This window comes from Strix aluco, chromosome 7, assembly GCF_031877795.1.
Source record: "Strix aluco isolate bStrAlu1 chromosome 7, bStrAlu1.hap1, whole genome shotgun sequence".
In the NCBI taxonomy this organism is placed as follows: domain Eukaryota; kingdom Metazoa; phylum Chordata; class Aves; order Strigiformes; family Strigidae; genus Strix; species Strix aluco.
In genome coordinates, this window is record NC_133937.1 from 32,901,967 (window position 1) to 32,920,864 (window position 18,898).

Consider the following 18,898-nt stretch of genomic DNA (forward strand, 5'->3'; position numbering starts at 1 on the left):
CTACATAATTGAATATGTGCTTTAAGCGTGTCCTTGGAGCATTTTGGTGGCCTATTTCTCAGCTGTTTACCATATTTTAATCAGACATTAAAAAAAATGGTTTGGATAATCTGTTTTTGGCATCCTAACAACATGCACAGAGCAGCATAAGTGAGCCTGCAAGGCGGTAGCTTCAGTGGTGTGTATTTGATAGCATACTAATCAGCATTCAGGTCTGTATTTTGATGTGTTACACTAGCAAAGAGCCAAAGATGGTACATATGGAACTTGAATTGTCCAACATGAAGACTATAAGTTGTCCAGATATTACAGCTATTAAGAGTGATGATGACTACAATATGTCTTGCCTTTGCTAGAAGTCTTTCATTTCAGGGTTGCTGCTTTTATCTCCTAAGGCTCCTCTGGCTTTCATGATCCTCCCTGGGACTTTGTCATCATTAAAGGGGTTCTGAGACACTCTCTTACTCAAAGAATAATTTCTTTCCAAATGTCACTGCCGCACTGTCAGTTTTCATTATTGGCCTGACATGCTTTTCACCATAGCTGGAATAGGGTCTCTGTTTTCAATATACTCGTGCTGAGGCCAAATTATTTGGCAGTGCAATCGAAACACTCGGTAATATGTTGAAGGTTCTCTTGGCTAGAATTTCTCAGCCCCAAAGTAGGCATTTAGGGTTGTTTTAGGTCTGTGTTTGTCAGCAATTTATCCTGTCTAAGCCCCTGACATTTTTTTATATGTGCCTGGTGTGCACGCTTAGCGTTCTGCAGAGAGATGTCTAGAGACACAGATAAATATCTAAGGTTTTGTGACGCATGTGGACTGCACACACATACAGCAATCTAGGCAACTAAATAATAAAAAAGACAACAGATGTATTATCTTTGCAGATGCCCAAGTTCCGCTTTTGTTGCTTGCATCATGTTCTTTCTAGTATCCAGAATGTGGGAGCTCTTACAGACACCTGGAAAGTTGGTCACCTGGGGTAGCAATAAAGTTACAAAGTAAATACAGAATTTTTTCTGGATGTTCTTGTTGCTGTTCAGGAGTCTTCCAGAGTGCATCACTGCTTATGGAATGGAAAGTTTCTTAGTCATTTGCTGGTTTATTTAAGTTTGTTATTGTATCTGTAAGTCTGTTAGTTGCTGTAGCAATTTTTGTTTGATCCTGCTTCCAACTGATAGGACAGAAGAAGAGAGCATAGCGACTACATTTTAGGGAGATTGGGAATACAGATTACCTATCTAATGATTTTTTAAAAAGTAATTACCACTGGTATTTCTGAAGCAAAATTAATAATCCTTCATATTTCAGTTTGATCTAATGAGGCAGGAAAAAATAGGAATGCTCTGAGCAGTTGCAGATTTAAGAGCTCTGAAAAATTTTTCAGCCATGGATTAAACCTGAGTAGCCAAAGAAAGATGTGAGATCAAAGATGAAAGATCTCTCTGAGAGATGAAGGTAGTGACTCTTGGTTCACTTGTGAAATGATACATAGATCTTGAACTGCAGCAGGTACCCTTTAGGTATATTATAGTGTTTTACTTACCTTGGCCTGTAAATTAAATCAGCTGAGAGCCTAATTCACAATCAGACCAACATCTCTGCTTTGGAGTTGACAGCATCTGACCTTTGCCTGGTGCAGACAGCTGTGTCGTTTGGTGCTCTGGTATTCACCTACCACCACATACCTGTCACAGCCCATAGACTCTCTATATCTCTGTTCCTTACGTTTAAACCAGAGTTAGAGAAAACTGTGTTCTTGGAGATTACATGAAGAAATGTGTTTCGTTTTGGTATCTTGATATTTTTACAGTGATGGGAGCAAGAAATGTATGTAGATTTATCCTGGAACAAAGGCCTTTATGTCTCAAAATTTGCTTTTTCTCTTGCTGATTGTATAATGATGAAATTATAAAAACGAGTAGAATTTGTAGTGCAATTTTACTGATACCTCCTAAATATTTTTTGAGAATTAATGCTTTTTATCTTTTCTAGACTAGTTTTTTATAGCTTATAAATCAATAACAAAAGTGTATTCAATGTGTATTTAATGGCACTGGAGTTGTGGATGTGCAACTTTCTGTCTCTGAATTACCGAAATGTGTTGATCAGTATCAGCAGTACAGATCTTAGAGGATGGAATATTTGTCCTGTTTCTTCCAGAATTGTGATTTCCATGAATTGCTCTTAACTTATGTATATTTTATTATCCACACTGGGCTAGCAATTAGTAATCAATATAGTAGCCACTGGGGGGGGGAAAAAATCATTACAACCATTTGGTTTGGTTTCTGACTCTGTATCAAATAATATTAATTGACTTTAACAGAACAGAGATTTTTAGTAGAACAGAAGCATATAGGGGGTGGGGTTTTGGTTTTTTTGGGGGGGGGCATTCAGCGAGATAGAACAATTAAGATAAAAACTGTTATGGACAATGACTGATGAGATGGTAAAGTGAGAAAAGAACATGGTGAATTCTCAAAATGCGAAATTGTTGCTGCTGAGCTATTCTTTGAAATGTTCTAACAAAAAAAAAAAAAAAGCCCAAACCATTTTAACTAATCATCTCACATTTGTTTCATTCTGATTCATAGAAAATTTCACCTTGGGTAGGTTTACGCAAGATCAACATCTCCTACTGGGGATGGGATGACATGTCTCCTTTTACAAATACAACTCTGCAGTGGCTTCCTGGAGAGCCAAATGACTCTGGCTTCTGTGCATATCTAGAAAGAGCAGAGGTGGCAGGTCTGAAAGCGAATCCATGCACTGCAATGGCAGATGGTCTCGTGTGTGAAAAACCTGTTGGTAAGCAATCTCTTATACTCAGTTACTGTTACTGTCATGATTAGCAAGCTGTTTAGGTTTTCATTTGGCTAAGAGGGAATTTTGGACAATTTGGATTAAATAATTACAAAAAAATTTACTTTTGTATTTTTGAAAAATATGGCACTTTAATCTAGAAAACAAATAATATTCCTAAAGCAGCAAAAGTTTTTTTGCGAATTAGTTTACATGGCTTACTTTGCATTACACCAGAAGTCTTATAAGTTGCCTCTAAATCAGTAGTACTCAGTGACAACAGTGATTCTAGCATGAAAGTGTCTGTGGACATGTTCAACAAGGCTGATGTTTACTTTTTGAATCTTGCTGAACATCAGTGAACACTTTAATAGTCTAAAAGACTGACAAAATCAACGTTCTTGTTTCTATCTTTTAGGTGTGTTTGTGTATGAAGATTACTGTGGCAAATAGATGCTTGACAGTTCAAATCAGCATTTTCATGCTGATTGTCCTATGTTTCTCTTCATAGCTGTGAGGTTGAGCACATGAAGTTCTTCAAATTTTCCCTTCAGATTTATTTTATGCATTGTCTGGTCAAAACTGGACAATAGCTGCATTGTTGTTGTGTTGGGAACACTGCCTATCAATCTGATGGTTTTACAGTGAAATTGTCAGAGTTGATAATTTGTGTAACCAAAGCATGATCTTACCAATCCTTTATTCTCTTATAAGCAATTCCAAATAGTAATGTAATCGCAAAATGTATGTTGTACACTTGTTGCTACTGCCATCTGTATTTCCTAAAAATATAATTTTTCACAGTGTTCTTAATTTTCAGTTAATAATTATTTACTGGATGTTTCTCAGAATAGTAAAATATATAGTCACAATGAAGAGACATCTTGAAATGCAAAGGATATGCTAGGCAGAACACAAATGACATCACTAAGAGGCAGTATTTTAGAATTAGATCAACATTATATGCATTTGTTATGTGTGTCTTGTTTTAGGGCTTTTTTGATCTTGAGGGGCTTCAAAGACTAGAAGTCGAAGTACTTCAGCTGTATGAGAATATTTTTACAGTTCAGCTGATTTTTGTCAGTTTTTTCTTTGTATTTTTTTATTAGTTGCAAACCACAGCTTGATTATGTGCATAGCAGGTCAAATCCAAGAACATCCTTGTTTAAGTGATTTGACGTACTATATTAGCAGATGAAGAATGGCTTGACAACTTGGCTGATATCGAATACGAATCAATAATATACAAAAACATGGCAATACATAGGAAGGCTTAATCCCGATGTTTCACAAGGTGCTTCTGTATGGAAAATATAGTGCTATGTAAATTTTTATGTTCCTACCTAAAGAATTCCTATACTTTTGTTCTTGTATGCTACTTTCAAAGCAAAAATCAGGAGTTAGGTCATACAAGTTGTTTTTGTGTCTTATGACTTTTGAGATAACTTGCACCATTAACCTAGTCAGAATGTGGTCTCTAGTAGAGAACAACAAAACAAAAAACCAAACCCCCAAACTCCCCCAAACAGACAAAAAATCTGTTTTGCATTGAACAATTTTCCTTTTGTTACTTTCCCTTTAGGTTGTAGTGACTATATACACTGTAAGGCAAAATTTTGGGGGATAAGTATGTCATAAGTAGAATATTTGTTACTTATACACTGTTAAACTAATGATGACGATAGACCCAGAATTATTCTGTACTTGTTATAGAAGTTTGAGACGTATTTTGTCATGTATGTGTGAGTAACTAAGCTGACATTACCAGGCAATGAATATTAAATTTGTTATGTCTATAGATAAAACTGCTGTGAAATGTTTACGGACTATGTGAAATTAAATGGACTCTTAGAGCTATAGTATGACTCATACTGAGTATTACTTAAAATTTTTATAAAATATTGTATTTATGTACTGCAAACATAAGTTTGGATGAAATTATTTATATCTAATTAAGGAAGCAACCACTTTCACTTTAACAAGGATTTTTCTAATGGAACATACAATTAAAGAAAAAGGAGATTAAACTTGTATTCAAAATTATAAATGTTTGTGTTTTTTTTCCAGTCAGTCCCAACCAGAATGCCAGACCCTGCAAAAAGCCATGCTCCCTGCGAACAACATGTTCTAACTGCACAAGTAATGGTATGGAATGTATGTGGTGTAGCAGTACAAAACGATGTGTTGACTCAAACGCCTATATAATCTCCTTCCCATATGGACAATGTCTAGAATGGCAAACTGCCACATGTTCCCGTGAGTATCTTAATGAACAAATTCATCCTATTAAATATACTGTTCTACTGTTTTCCACTCAAAAGAGCATCTATATGAATAAGATACAGCACATTCACTAAAGACAAAAATAATTTCAGATGAGTGGCCTTACATAGCTACTAATGTGAGCAGTCTATACTGTGTATGTATTTTTCTAGATCCAAATAAAATACTTGAAATTATTTTCTGATGAAACATATTTAGCCTTTTGAAACAGTAAAAGGTGTTTATTGTTTTCAGATGAAGAAAAAATACCATGATTGTTTTATGACCAGTGTTAGTGTGTCAAACAACAACCATGAACTGGAACAGAATACTGTTAAAATTAGATAAATAATATATAGAACTTAGACTTATACAACATCAAGTTATTAAAAAAGGAGATAAGCTGAATTCAGAGGTTTTAAGATTCTGATTTATTTTGTCAGATTCGAAGAAGTCCATTTTCCTAACACACAAAGATAAAAACAATGTTATAATAATGATAGTCTTGAGAATATTGTAACACAGATGCAAAACAAATGGTCTTGGTCTTCCTTAGATTCTTCTCACTTGCAAATACTGACTGTTAGCTCTTGCAGATTGTTTATTCTCTTAATGGAAATAGAAGGAATTCCGTTAGGCCATCAGGCAGGTAAAGGAGGTGATGAAAAGTTTTGTCCTGTGTGATCGGACTGGGTCAGGCTATATTAATGTTCAAGGTTGCTCATTTCATCCTTTTGAGATAAAAGGGAAGAGATTTCTTACTTTGTCAAGCAGCAAAGGTACTCCCCAGGTGTCACCTTTGGAAGGAGATTTCATCAGAAACTGATACAATGCCTCTCTAGGACCTACTCAATGTAGCTTTCAGTGTAGCATTTGGCTAAAGCTGCTTCTTCCCAAGTCTGTAGTGACTGGACCTTGTTACGCTCAGCACTGTGCAGTTCCAGTGTATATCAGTGCCATTATTCATGTAGATGATGGAGCAATCTACCTGGTACCTTAGATTCTTATCTCAGTCATGGTTTATTTAGAACGGTTCCTCAGTTTCCATCCTACAGTAGACTGATTCTTAGTATTTTTACTGTCCTTGAAGATGTGATTAAAATATTTTCTACCTGTAAAGGACTCCAATCCAGTGGGACCCAAACTTAATATGTAGGACTTCTGAAGTGTACTGTTGAACTCTCATTATTGTTTTTCTCCGTGAGAGTGTTTTTCTAGTTACTTCTGACTTTCTTTCCCTCTCCACAAGGGTCTTTTGATATCAGCACCACTGGAACATTTTATTTCTGGACATTTTGTATCAGGATTAATGATGTTGACAAGAAGAAGCAACGTGCTTCAGGGTCATAATTAGATCATGATTCCATTTAGTAGATTATGGATACAAATACAGAAAAATAGGAAAGGTAGTTACTTGCTTTCACCTAAGCCTCAGGAAAATATTAAGTAAAGTAAGGTCCTGCCATAACTGTCATAGGAACCATTAATATATTCTAATCTTAGGAGAGTAGCGTGGCTATATGTACCAGGCTGCTACATCCATCTGGGTTAAAGGAAAATAAGGCATAGGAGAATTTTCCTTTCAGGTAAAACTGTCCAAGAGCCTGTATTCCTCTTAAATGAGATTCCTTCTTCATCCTTAGTAATCATAGACTATAATGAAGCAGTACAATGTTGACCTGTTCTGGTAAACTTGTATGCTTAGTTAGTAAATTTCAGCTCATTGGTTGGATATAAGTGTCCTGGTTGCAGCTGAGCGAAATTGAGAGGTTCCACTCATGCAGAAGCCATCTGAGTGTCCTCAAAAAAAAAAATCCCCACAAACATTTGAACTACTTACTTTTTAAAAAGAAACTCAGGCTTCCTGGCAGGATATTCCTGAAATTCATGTATGCTTTTAAAATTTATTTCTTGTGTCTACAAAGTTAATGTGAAAAGAGGCTGGGACCTATATTGATCAGTGTTCAAATGATTCTGATGTTAATTTGATTCAGCGTTGACAGAGTTAGTTTAAAAAAAACTTAAGGCATGGCACAAAAAGCTCAATAAACTTGTGAACCTTAATGGTGTTCCTGAAGATACTAAATTGTTAATTTCTGATTAATAAGAAATGGCAGTAACTTCAGAATATGAATTTTATTTGGTTCTAAACAGGTTTAAAATATGAGGAAGACCATTTCATGGGAAATTAAATTATTTTAGAAGAGTAGAGTATAAAAGATCTAGAGGGACACTTGATTTTTTTCATATGCAAACTAAAACAATAAAACCCGGTTTAGTCCATCAGATGAGACTGATATAGTTCAGTTAAATGGGATTGAATTTTGTCTTCTATCTTAAGAATCCTTTTTTTTGGAAAGATGTGTTGTATGCTAGCTTGTTTCAAAAGTTCTGTATAAGAGGATTGAGTCATATTTGTAGATGGATGCTCAACGTGCAGTCCCAGGATCCTTTGTACCCAAATAAATTTTTTGTTTGAATTTGAATTATCACAGTTTTTGGACTATTATTATCACTCTTATTTGGATTATTGACCTTGTTTTGAATTCTAGAGTCTTTCTGGTGGAAGGGCTGTTCATGTCAGTAAAATCAGTAATATATGCATTCCATAGTATATATTAATAATAAGCACAGAATATATATATTTTATCATGGGATTTAATCAAAATGTGTAGTATAATTGTTCTGCTTCATTATCTTTGTTTATTTGAAATCTTTGTTGCATTGTGGTGTAACAAACACTTGCTGTGTATTTTGTAATCTTTGATGAAGTACAACTTTTAAAGAAAACAAAGATATTTTTAATATTGTTACTGAAATTTTTTAATTTGCACAAGGAAATAGAAATGCAAAATTCTTTCTTCATCAGCTGTTGTAAAATCCTAGCATCTTATTTAAGGAAAAACAAAATCCAAACACCCCAAACCATAACCAAAATGCAAACAAAAAACCCTCTTACGTTAATATTTTATTCCATGTAATAAAGCTCAAAACTGCTCTGGACTGAGGACCTGTGGACAGTGTTTGGAACAGCCTGGGTGCGGATGGTGTAACGATCCCAGTAACACTGGAAAAGGGCAATGTTTGGAAGGATCATCAAGAGGCCCAATGAAACCTGTTGGCATGCACTCTAATGAAATGGTGCTTGATGCTAGTCTTTGTCCAAAAGAAAAAAATTATGAATGGTCTTTTATCCAGTGTCCAGGTAAGGTTGGCTTCCATTCTTTCTTATATATGAAATAGAGATGTTTTTTAACGTCTGTTTAAGCACGCCAAATTAACATAATTATTTCAAGTAATACAAATACCATTTGGATGAGAGATTTGTTTTATATTTCCTAAATATATAGTCTCTGTCTACTGAACACAAATGTGCTTTCTGTCATGCAAGTTCGTATGTGAAATTCAATGCAAATAGTTTAACCAAAAATGCCATTTATTTGTAAATAAGTTTTCATCCATCCTATCCTTCTACTTTTTCAAATCCAACTATATGAATTTGCTTTGGCTCTTGCTTTCTTCTGGCTTTCTTGCGGAAATAATCTATAGGCAACTGCTGATGGCCAGGAGCAGGGCTTCCTGCATCCCCCCTGCTCACACAAAAGTCCAGCTCACTGTGAGAATGGGGGGCTGCCAGATGTCTGAGCTGTGCCTCCAGTCTACCATTTGGATATTTTGAGTAAATAGAATGTATGCTTTTGTAATCTTAAAGAGAACATCTGATGTCTAAATTTAAGCCATATTAATCTGATTATAGTATTTTAATTTTTAAATTCACTGGAAGAGCAAGCAAGATGTCAGGTACTTTAAGACAGTGGAAGCTGAGCTGGTACAGCCTCCTGTATGGAAATACTGAAATCCTGAAAACAATGTGTGAAAAACAGTGGTGTAATAGTGCAGGCAAGTGAAAAGCACACTGGGGAGTTTGACAGAACTCCAGTGGTAATTTACAATAAATAATACAGTTTAAAAGACCGCTTGAAAACTTTTTTTAGAATAAATGGTGTAATTATGCTGAAGTTATTTTCCCAGCAAGTGTTCCTACTGCTGATAAATTTGGAAGCTGGAGCTTCCCTAGGATCCAAACTTTTATGGGTACATGCAGCTATGTTTGTTTGCTCTCCTGGTTACTTTTTTCATCAGCGTACTCTACGTGTGTGTGTGTGTGTATGCATATATATGTGTGTTTACACATATATATTTATTTAAGTATGTGTATCACTATATTATTTATAAAGCAGAATCTCTGAATCTCTGGAGAAAGTTTTATTTTGGTAACTTTTTTTTTTTTTAAATACATAGGTGGAGAGTAAATTTTTTTAAGTTTTAGGACAATGAAGCGAAATGTAAAACCAAGTGAACACTGTCAAATGTTCTATATTAAAACCAAAAACATCCAAACCATGTAATACTATTTCCTGAACAAAGAAGCCTCTAGTAAATTTCTGGAAACAATAGAATGACATTACATTACATGAAACTTCAGTACTTAGTCTGTATGTTAAAATTGAGGTGTGTTGACAAGTGCATTGTTAGACTTTCACTGCAATACATAGTATATACCACTAGTGAGATTGTAATGAATATATATATATAGCTTGTCTAAAATGTTTGAGTTAAAAGATTTCATCACCTTATTTGTTTAATATTTATTCTTCATGGATAAAATTCTGTATTCATTGTATATTCTGACAAAGAATTCACCAAATATCCACTTCAGCTTAAAAACCCATTAGTTTTGTGAGTTTGAAGCACATCCTACAGAAGTCATAGGATTAAAAATTTCAGTTGATGTGAAATTTCACTTTAATTGGTATAGGCTATAGGTTTTGTTCCTAAGCTTTTGTTTTAATTTTCTTAAAATATTATCTGTAATGGATTATCATAACACGGTTTATTCTTAGCACAGCAACATTTGGTGTACTTAAAATAAGATAGAATTGATACTAAGTCATAGAAGCCTACTGAAGAGTTTGTAGTTTGGATGAAAATAAAAATAAATAGGTTATAACATGTAGTTTGAACGTTATTCTGCCATGTTGATAAATAGTTGGTTAAACCATTTGTGTCCATTCATTAGTTTTCATTGTAGATCATATCCATGCTCTTTATAGTGCCTCTGGGCAATTGTGTTGGTGCTAAGTATTTTAAATTCATTCTTATTTTCTGCCTGTTCAAATCTTTAGTATTCAGCAGGTAGCATTAAAAAATGTTTCTTTTTGTGACTGGTCATTTTGAAATCAATAATTCCCAAAGCAGCTGTCATAGTATTTCTTTTGATATGAATATATTTCTATTTTTTTCATCAGATTTCTTTTTAGCTGATTTATTATTATAAATAAAATGGCAAATGTCTTCTATTTAAAAAAAAAAAAAAAAAAAAAAAAAAGAAGAAAACTAAATAGTGTTGGCATGTCCTCTCATGAGAAGAGCAGTTTAGGTAGAATGCAGGCTCAAGTTTGTCTTTAAAGCTTAAATTTCTCCTCTGAAAAGCAGTGTGAATTGATTCTAACTAGTTTATTTAAAATAAGATGAAGTATCTTTACACTAGATCCAGAAGGTAATGCAGACATCCTTTTAATATATTTTCCTAGTATTAAATGTTTTCTTAAAACTATAATTATCAACAATTGTCAGTACCACCATCCATTTCAACACAGAGTTCAAAAGCAAATTAGACATAAAATTGCTTATCTCCAGGGCAGCTTCACTGAAGATTTAGCTACATTTATATGTGTGAGGAAAATCACTCTACTGCTACCAGTGATGTACATTAAAATCACTTGAAGAAAAAATTGCTTTCTAAAATTTAACTCCTAGTTCTTACTTAAATGATTATTACAGTCTCTCATTATTTTAATTATTATTTTAATTTTTTAGTCTGTGTCTCCAGTTTGATTGCACTTGTCTGTATCACAGAAAGTTGTTGAATTGGGCAATTCTTCTAGATTTTCACTTTCCTCAATGAGATACATGCTTTTTAGGAAAATCAGCAAATACTAGTTGGATTTGATGATCTTAAAGGTCTTTTCCAACCTAAATGAGTCTATGATTCTGTAGTACAATTTTTAACTGGTGTGCCATGTACGTTGTAGATTATATTAATTCTTATTCTATATGTATATATTCTAATTTGATTTAATATCTCTTCCATTTTCTTTGTTTTAACAAAATGTAAGAATTAAGAGCTGTCATATATGACCAGTTAATGTTATGACTTGCAGCAAACTAAAATTCACAATAAAAATTTGATTAAGGTTGCTTTCATTATCCTTTAAATAACAGAAAAATTAAGAAATACAAAACTAAGCATTAGGAAGAACAGAAAATTTATAAATCAATGACCCACTGGTTAGAAAATATCAGAATGGAACATTTTCTTTACATTATGATAGTCTTAATCAGGCAATCTACTTTAATAGAACACCTATTTAATGCACTATCTGTTTTTACTTTTGGTTTATTGGGCTGCATTTTTTTTAACATTTGCTTAAATAATTTAATGTGTAAGACATAAACAAAACCCAGAATGGAGCTGCAATTCACGCTATTTTCATGTAGCTTTTTCCGAGAAAGGCAGCAAATTGCAGAATGGCAAACTGCCTGGAGGAAGACACCACAAGGTTGTCTAAAAGTCAAGTATTAGGAAAAATAAAACTTGTAAATGCTAAAGAGATTTAGTCAAGACAGTGAGAAAGCTTCTTTCCCAGTAGTACAGAAATGTTTGATACTTGTTTACATGATTCTATAGGCATCACTACAGAAGAAGGAAGAGATTGTAAACTTGTGAGGATTAAGGGTTTATGAGCCAAACCTGCCTGTAAATGTATTAAATTACTAAATTCTAAAACAGTTCTAAAAACTTTTAAATCATGCAGTGAGAATCTTTTTTTTTTTAATTATTTATTCCTAGACAAGACACCAGTTCACTGTGACATTTAGATTAAAAATCCTTTTTTTTTTTTCTTCTTTTTTAAATCTTACTAAGATAGCTGTCCTTTGCTGAGTATTACACACCCTTCACCAGTAAGGAATTGACAGGTTTGACATAGTCTGACATTTGACAAACTGTTGTAATTGACAGATTGCTAATCTGCTGAGCACTATGAGCTCTGAGGTTCCACTCTACAGAGAGGTCATCCTTCAAAACCTCTTGGTTGTTCAGCCAAGTCCTGGCAGCAGGATCAATGATTCTGGCAGAATTCACATTGTGATTTTGCTGCAATAGTCATCAGTACTTTCTGAGTTTCTCCAAAACATGGAGCACTGGAGTGGAGGTGTGGTGCAAGATCAGTGGTTTATATGATAAAAAGCAAATTTATGTTTCTAGGGTCAGGCATAAAAAAAAAAATATGTCAATAGGAGTCTAGTATTTTTCCTTTCACCAAAGTCAACAGTAGTGAGGAGGAACTGGAGCTGTTTGTCATCCTGAGGTCCTTAAAATCTCTTGGTATGGCCCAAGCTAATGCAAGGGTCAGAACTGCTAAAAATAAGACGATCTTATTCGAGTTCTCTCTCACCAGTAAATATAAGCTTGAGTGTGAGCTGTTCATGTTCTCCATCACAGTAGCATTTCAAATGCTTCACAGTGGATTGCCTGTAGGTATGAGGGTTTTCAGTTGGTCTCAGCTGGTGACTTACTGCCTCTTAGCATGTTTCTTAAGTGACTAGGCAGCATTCTAAAGCTGTGAGGACTGGATTCAGTCACAGTGGCAAAAAAAACCTTCTTACGCACCTTAAACTCGCATGTCACCACATAGTCAACTCCTGTGGTCTTTTGTGTGAATTTGTGTCTTGTCACAATTCTGTTTTAAAGAGGTTTTGTGTCAAAGTACAAATATATGTGCTGGTCATTAGTCAGGATTAAACTCCTCAGAATTACATTCTACTGCAATTTTGTAATCACATAGGAATAGTTTTGTTCCCAAGAGCAATTTAGTAATGGCTTTTTAAATGTTATATTCTAGCTTGCCAGTGTAATGGCCACAGCACCTGCATCAACAGTAATGTCTGTGATCAGTGTAAAAACTTAACAACAGGAAAACAATGTGAAACGTGCATGCCAGGGTATTATGGGGATCCCACAAATGGAGGACAGTGTACAGGTAAGTGGTTCTGCTGGGAGGAAAAAAAAAATTGAAATGACATTTGTGTAATGTGAATTTAACTGTTTTAATGTAATGTGAAATAAACTTTTCTTTAACAGTTAAATGTTTATTCAATAATACCTATTTGTTGATCAGCTAAATTAATGATTGAAAATCAGATTAATATTTTTAAGAGAAACTTTGCATTCAGAATCATCATTTTGCAGTTGTTTGGCCTGGATGCTCTAAGAACAGGATGATAATTTAAAGATGCTCTTGCAATTAGGGAAAGGAGGAGAAAGAAACTGTCTTGTGGGAGCAACACCTTAAATCCTGATGTTTGAGAGGCATCATTTCATTCCATGTAAACTGATTTGTATAAATGTGTGATGCTAGTGGAAAAATTACGCATTTAACAGACCAACAAGTCTTATTCATGTATTGTTCAAACAGAAAAGCCTAGTACACAGAGGGTTGTAAGGTACCTTAACCTCTTGAATCTGTTTAGTTTTGTAATTGCTGCATTGGAGGATTCTTCTTGAAGTGAAAGAGGGAATGAAGTCCAATACTCCAGATTGTTTTTGTATATTGCCACAGGGCTGCTTTTTTACTGTCAAATTTAAAATCACCCATGAAAGTAACTTCTTCCCTTATAACTAAATGGGGGAAGAGGGGATATATTCAATAGGAAAAGTCATTAAGGTAGTTGAGATTGAATTTAAGAAGGTGTTAGGAAGTTTTGCCCTATGACTTTTTCTTCTCTATTATTGATGCTTCTTTAACTGGACCTTTGCTTCTCAAGGAATATTTATTCATTTAAAGGGTTCACTTGTTCCTCAGCACTTTAACGTGCAGTAGTCAATGCATAAAGCTGCACATCTGGTAAACTCAGGCACAATATGTAGAAAGTGTGTTCAAGGGGATGGAAAGATTAATGTCTACCCCTATTGACAATTGCACATTTTGCTGGTGCTTTATGACGCTTTAAATAATTCTTAATAGTTCTTTTATTTCCTGAAGTTGACAAAATGTTCTTTTGCTGTCTATATCACCTTTATGGCAAAATGATGTATTAATATAGCTTTTATTCTTCAGGGATACATTAGCTATCAACCAAATAAGCATTCCATCACGTTTAGTGAATTATGTCTAGTGCAATAATGGCTAAAATCAATTTATAAGACCAGTAAAATTATAAATTTTATGACTTGTTTTTTCAACTCTAATCTGTAAGAGTACATATTTTTATTGGCAGACACAATTTTAACAGGAGCTATAGAGACTAAAGAATTCTTAAAAAAAAATAAAGATGATAATTATTTTGAGGCTTTATCTGCATTGGTATATTATATTTTGTAGTATAGACCCCATAAATCTGTTTAAGTCTTGTAAGACATTTTGATGAATGCAGTCATTATGAACTGTTAGATTTTTCTTCGATATCATGATTTTTTTTTTTTTTTCCTGTGATAGAGGTGCTCAAATTGTGGGCCAAGGATTTCTGCAGGAAAAAATACCAGTCATCCATAGATAAGGCAAATCAATTTTACTTGGATTTAAGAGGATTTTGGAACCATAGTTGAGATCAGGCAGTGTGCAAATATAAAGACAGAGAGAGATGGTTCTATTTTTTTTTTTTTCTGATTCATTCTGGTAATACTTTTGACACCACAGACAAAATATGAAAATAGGTGCAAGTTAAAACCATAATTAAAGTAAAAGCATAAAGAAAAAGTATGAGTGGAAGAAAAGGCAACCCAGATCGAAGCTGAACTTAAGTGAAACTGAAATAATTAGACAATGAGGGAAAAAAATCATGAAGAACTAAAAAAAGCCAGTCATCCTCATAGTCCTGTCTTGTGTCAGTTTTCCCTGCTGCTGCCAGCTGAGTTTCTGGCTGGACCCTATCAACATTTCTTTTCTACTAAGACTCATCCTTCTGTATGAGGGTTGATACTGCCTGAGCATGTCGTGCATTTTTTCCTCAGGGCTCCAGGGTTATTTCTTTGAGGATCCAGATTGAAAACTTTTTAAAGGAATGACAAGATAATGACTATAACTCTTAAAGTACATCTGTAATACTATAATATTCTTCATATAACAAGTTGCTATAGTTACAAAGGGTGTAACTTGGTTATGAATTGGAGAGCGATTGAAGCCGGGAAAAGAGATTGTATTTGATCTCTATAGTTAAGATGCAAAGTGGTCTACACTGGGAAAAAAACTAAGAATTATTCTTTTAACATACTCATGACATATGACATAAAATAATTTTTTTCCCACTGTCCTGAAAAAAGTACTTATGTATACAGTACATGTGTATTCTGCTGTTGTATTATAAGTAAATCTGACCTCCCGTCTTTGACTATTGGTGATATAGATTAAAAAGATTTGCAAGTCCTTTCCTTTTACAGGCTGTTTTTTGTTCCTTAGATCCCTGATGCAAGGAAAACTTTCTACTGGTTAAGCTGTAAAATAGATTGCCTAAAGACATAATGAATTCTCTAGCTTTGGAAAAGGGCAGTGGACTAGCTCATTCCATGTATTCTTCTCCAGTCCTAATTTTCACAAGATTCTTGGAGTCTGAGATCTAGAATGCAGGGAGGTACTGAGTAAAGATAAAGTATTCTGATTATATAAGAAAATGATCTATGTACAGCAAAATGACTATGGATATTTGCCATACTATGAGTGCTTAATAAAGATGTTCCTAAGTTTTACATATTACTTTTTTTTTGAATCTGTAGCATTTTTGTTATTGTGGTGTTAAAAAGCTTTCCATCTAATGCAGGTTTGCTGTGTGATTGACCCTTGCTCTAGGTGGTGTGTTTTTTTTTTTTTTGTGTCAGAAGTGTGGTATGTTGGTTGCTGATGGGCAATAGTTTGATAATGATCATATTTTTTAAAATTAATGGTTGTACTTTTTCTTCTTAAAAAAACATGCCTAAAACCAATTATTCATTTAAATTCTGTCCCTTGAAATCTCTCTTCTATACAGAGAATGAGAGTTGGAGTTTGTATTCTTGGTGTATACATGATCTTTTTATTCAGTGGTCCTAACATGTGGCTTGCAGTAATGATATATGTACTTCTTCAATTCTTAGACATTTCATTGTACAAATATCTAGTTTGAATAATTTTTATATTTGATTCATTGCTGCATTCTATACAAAAATTTGTAATAAATGCAAAAGCCTTTTATTTTACATGAAAGAAAATTCTGTGACTAACTTATTACAGTTATCTGTTCTTATACTAATTAAAAATGGTTTCATGTAGTTATGTCTGATGTGAAACAGGTAGCAAAATATAAAATGAAATTTTTTTTACCTTATGTTATGGTATATTTTTAGTTACACAAAAGGATTTGCATTCTTTTTGGAAATAAATCATACACAGTGCACAAATTGGTAAATCCAGACCCTGTGTGTGTGCTTAAGATTTGTAAGCTAAAGGCCCTGTATAGCAAAGAAAAGTGTAAAGCGGTAGTACCTGTAATGCTATAGTGTTCTTTTTAGGAGTTGACTCAATGTTCAAGAAAATAAGAGGGAAGTCAGAGGTGAATTCTGATTATGAGGGAATAGAGCACTCTAGCGAGAGACAGGTTTTGGGTTCCAGACCAAGCTCCAGTTCTGTTTACCCCTTTTATCTGACTGATCTTGAGTACAAATGCATGAGCATCCTTTGGAGTGCTAAATGCAGTGCTGTCAGTCTGCACCAGAAATATTTAAGAAATCAAACCCTCTAGTGACTTTACAGAATAAGACACACTCACATTCTGTATTGTGGTGAAGCTTAGATGGGAGATGCACAGCTCAGTTTTGTTTGCTTCTGAGCAAGTAACGGTATCCAGATGTAGGGAACCTAGGAAGCCTTGTAGTCTGAGGTGTTGAACAGTTGGAGGATGGATACTTCAAATCACTTCATATTTTTAAAAGTTCTGTTCAAGTCCAATTTGAGGTACAATTTTGAAGGCATGAATATCAAAATTCACTAATAGAAAACTCATCATTATATATGAATGGATTTTAGAAATAAACCTGCTATAACTGTAGATGGGAACAGATACTGGGTTGCTGTCTTGGTGGTTTCTCTTAGTGTTATGTTTTCTTCAGGGTCGTGTTCTGTTATGTACTGCATGTCTGGGAAATATGCAATGTTTTAATAGAAAGTCTATAAAGAAATAGTTATATGTGTACTACAGACTGCAGCATAAAGTAACAGGAGAAAACAGTATGGAAGATTGCTTGGAACAATTTTGTGTCATCTTGGCAACATTTTTTAGCGTTATTTTTGAACTTATTAATCATCTACTTAGCTGTCAGTGTTAAAAAAATTTACTCTAGCTGCTTGTCATCTTGTCGTTTTCTTTATGCATAGTATTTTTAAAAATTATTCTTAAAATGTATGAGATGCCAGGAGAGAATTCTTTACAGTAATTTATGACACACACTGTGAATGTATAATACATTTAATAATAAGACAACGTAAGGAGTTTGCTGTATTGCCATTTTTTTCATAAAGTGATAACATCCCAAACAGTGTTCGGTTTTCCCATAATTGTACTACCATTGCTGTTGCTTTTGCAGTAGGAGTAAAACTGAGTACCAGCAGGAACACTGTGTTTTAACTTTCATCGCTCACTCTCTAAGCAGCCTTACTTTGAGGCATGGTGCTTCAGACTCTGATGACCATTCCGTAAAAGCCTCCTACCAGATAGGCTGTATGGGTGAAGTTTTTTAAGCAAGTCTGTAGCATTTTTATTGCCTTTATAGATCTGTCCCCTTCTTTGCTATCACATAGTTGGACATTTTCAATACTAAAGGCTAGTTCTCCCCACATTTGATTTCTAACAATTCTGTTTGAAATAACGATGCTAATTGTTTACTGGAAACATTATTTTTTTTACCAGATCTTCAAAGTATTAGCAAAAGTGAACATGTTTCTAGTGAGTGCACACCATGCGTGCATCCAAGTCAGTAGCATCCGCTGCAGCCAGGTGAGAGGTCTGGGTGCCTTTTTTGTTCCTCCAGTATGTAGAGTGTCAAGGACAGAATAATTGTGAGTTTTTCTGCTATTCTTCTAATGCATCTCCCTCTGTAAGAGTATGCCTTCTGCGGTGTCTGCTTCCTTTGTATGCTAACACAGTACTTTTTCACCTACATTTATATACATGTGTGTTTGTGTGTACATCTACACATACTATTCACTGAATTTGTTTCACCTGAACTTTAGCATCTACACATTAGCTGTCCAACTTACATACATCTACAGTAATTGCCTCAAGTGATTAAAAAATGAAAAGATAAGCATCAATAAAAGACTAAGCTGTTAGACTAGCTTTAAGGTACCTTGACTTAGGTTAAATTGACCCCAGCAATAAAATAGTTGCCCAGATTTATTTGTGATTATTTCTGTTGGTTAAAAGAAGAAAAAGCTTATTAGTGACTTGTTGATACCTAAGACATATCTTCAGTAACAGGAGGAAAATCCATGGTGTTCAAATCTTGCTGCTCAAAGAATGTGATTCTGCTGAGTAACTGAGATGTGGGCATTTTGAGAGAAGAGGCTGAGGATGGCAAAAGTCATTACTTCTAGTGTCTACAAAAGAGAGATATGAGAAAGATGTTAAACTCATCGTGGCAGCTAATTGGAAATGATCCCCTTGGTTTTTAGGATCTATCTAACATTGAAAGATGTCTACTGGGTAGGTTTACAGATTGTTTTTCTCTGGCACTGTTTC

At 34.3% G+C, this 18,898-nt stretch overlaps 1 protein-coding gene across 6 annotated transcripts in view; it reads left to right on the plus strand.

The window, feature by feature from the left end:
• ATRNL1 (attractin like 1) overlaps window positions 1-18,898 on the plus strand; it is a 574,237-nt gene that overhangs the window by 125,285 nt on the left and 430,054 nt on the right. For all 6 annotated transcript variants that reach the window (XM_074831353.1, XM_074831351.1, XM_074831356.1 and 3 more), the window contains exons 16-19: window positions 2,599-2,812; window positions 4,874-5,062; window positions 8,055-8,273; window positions 13,036-13,173. In XM_074831353.1, coding sequence (XP_074687454.1) covers window positions 2,599-2,812; window positions 4,874-5,062; window positions 8,055-8,273; window positions 13,036-13,173 — 760 coding nt within the window. The remainder of the gene's footprint in view (window positions 1-2,598; window positions 2,813-4,873; window positions 5,063-8,054; window positions 8,274-13,035; window positions 13,174-18,898) is intronic.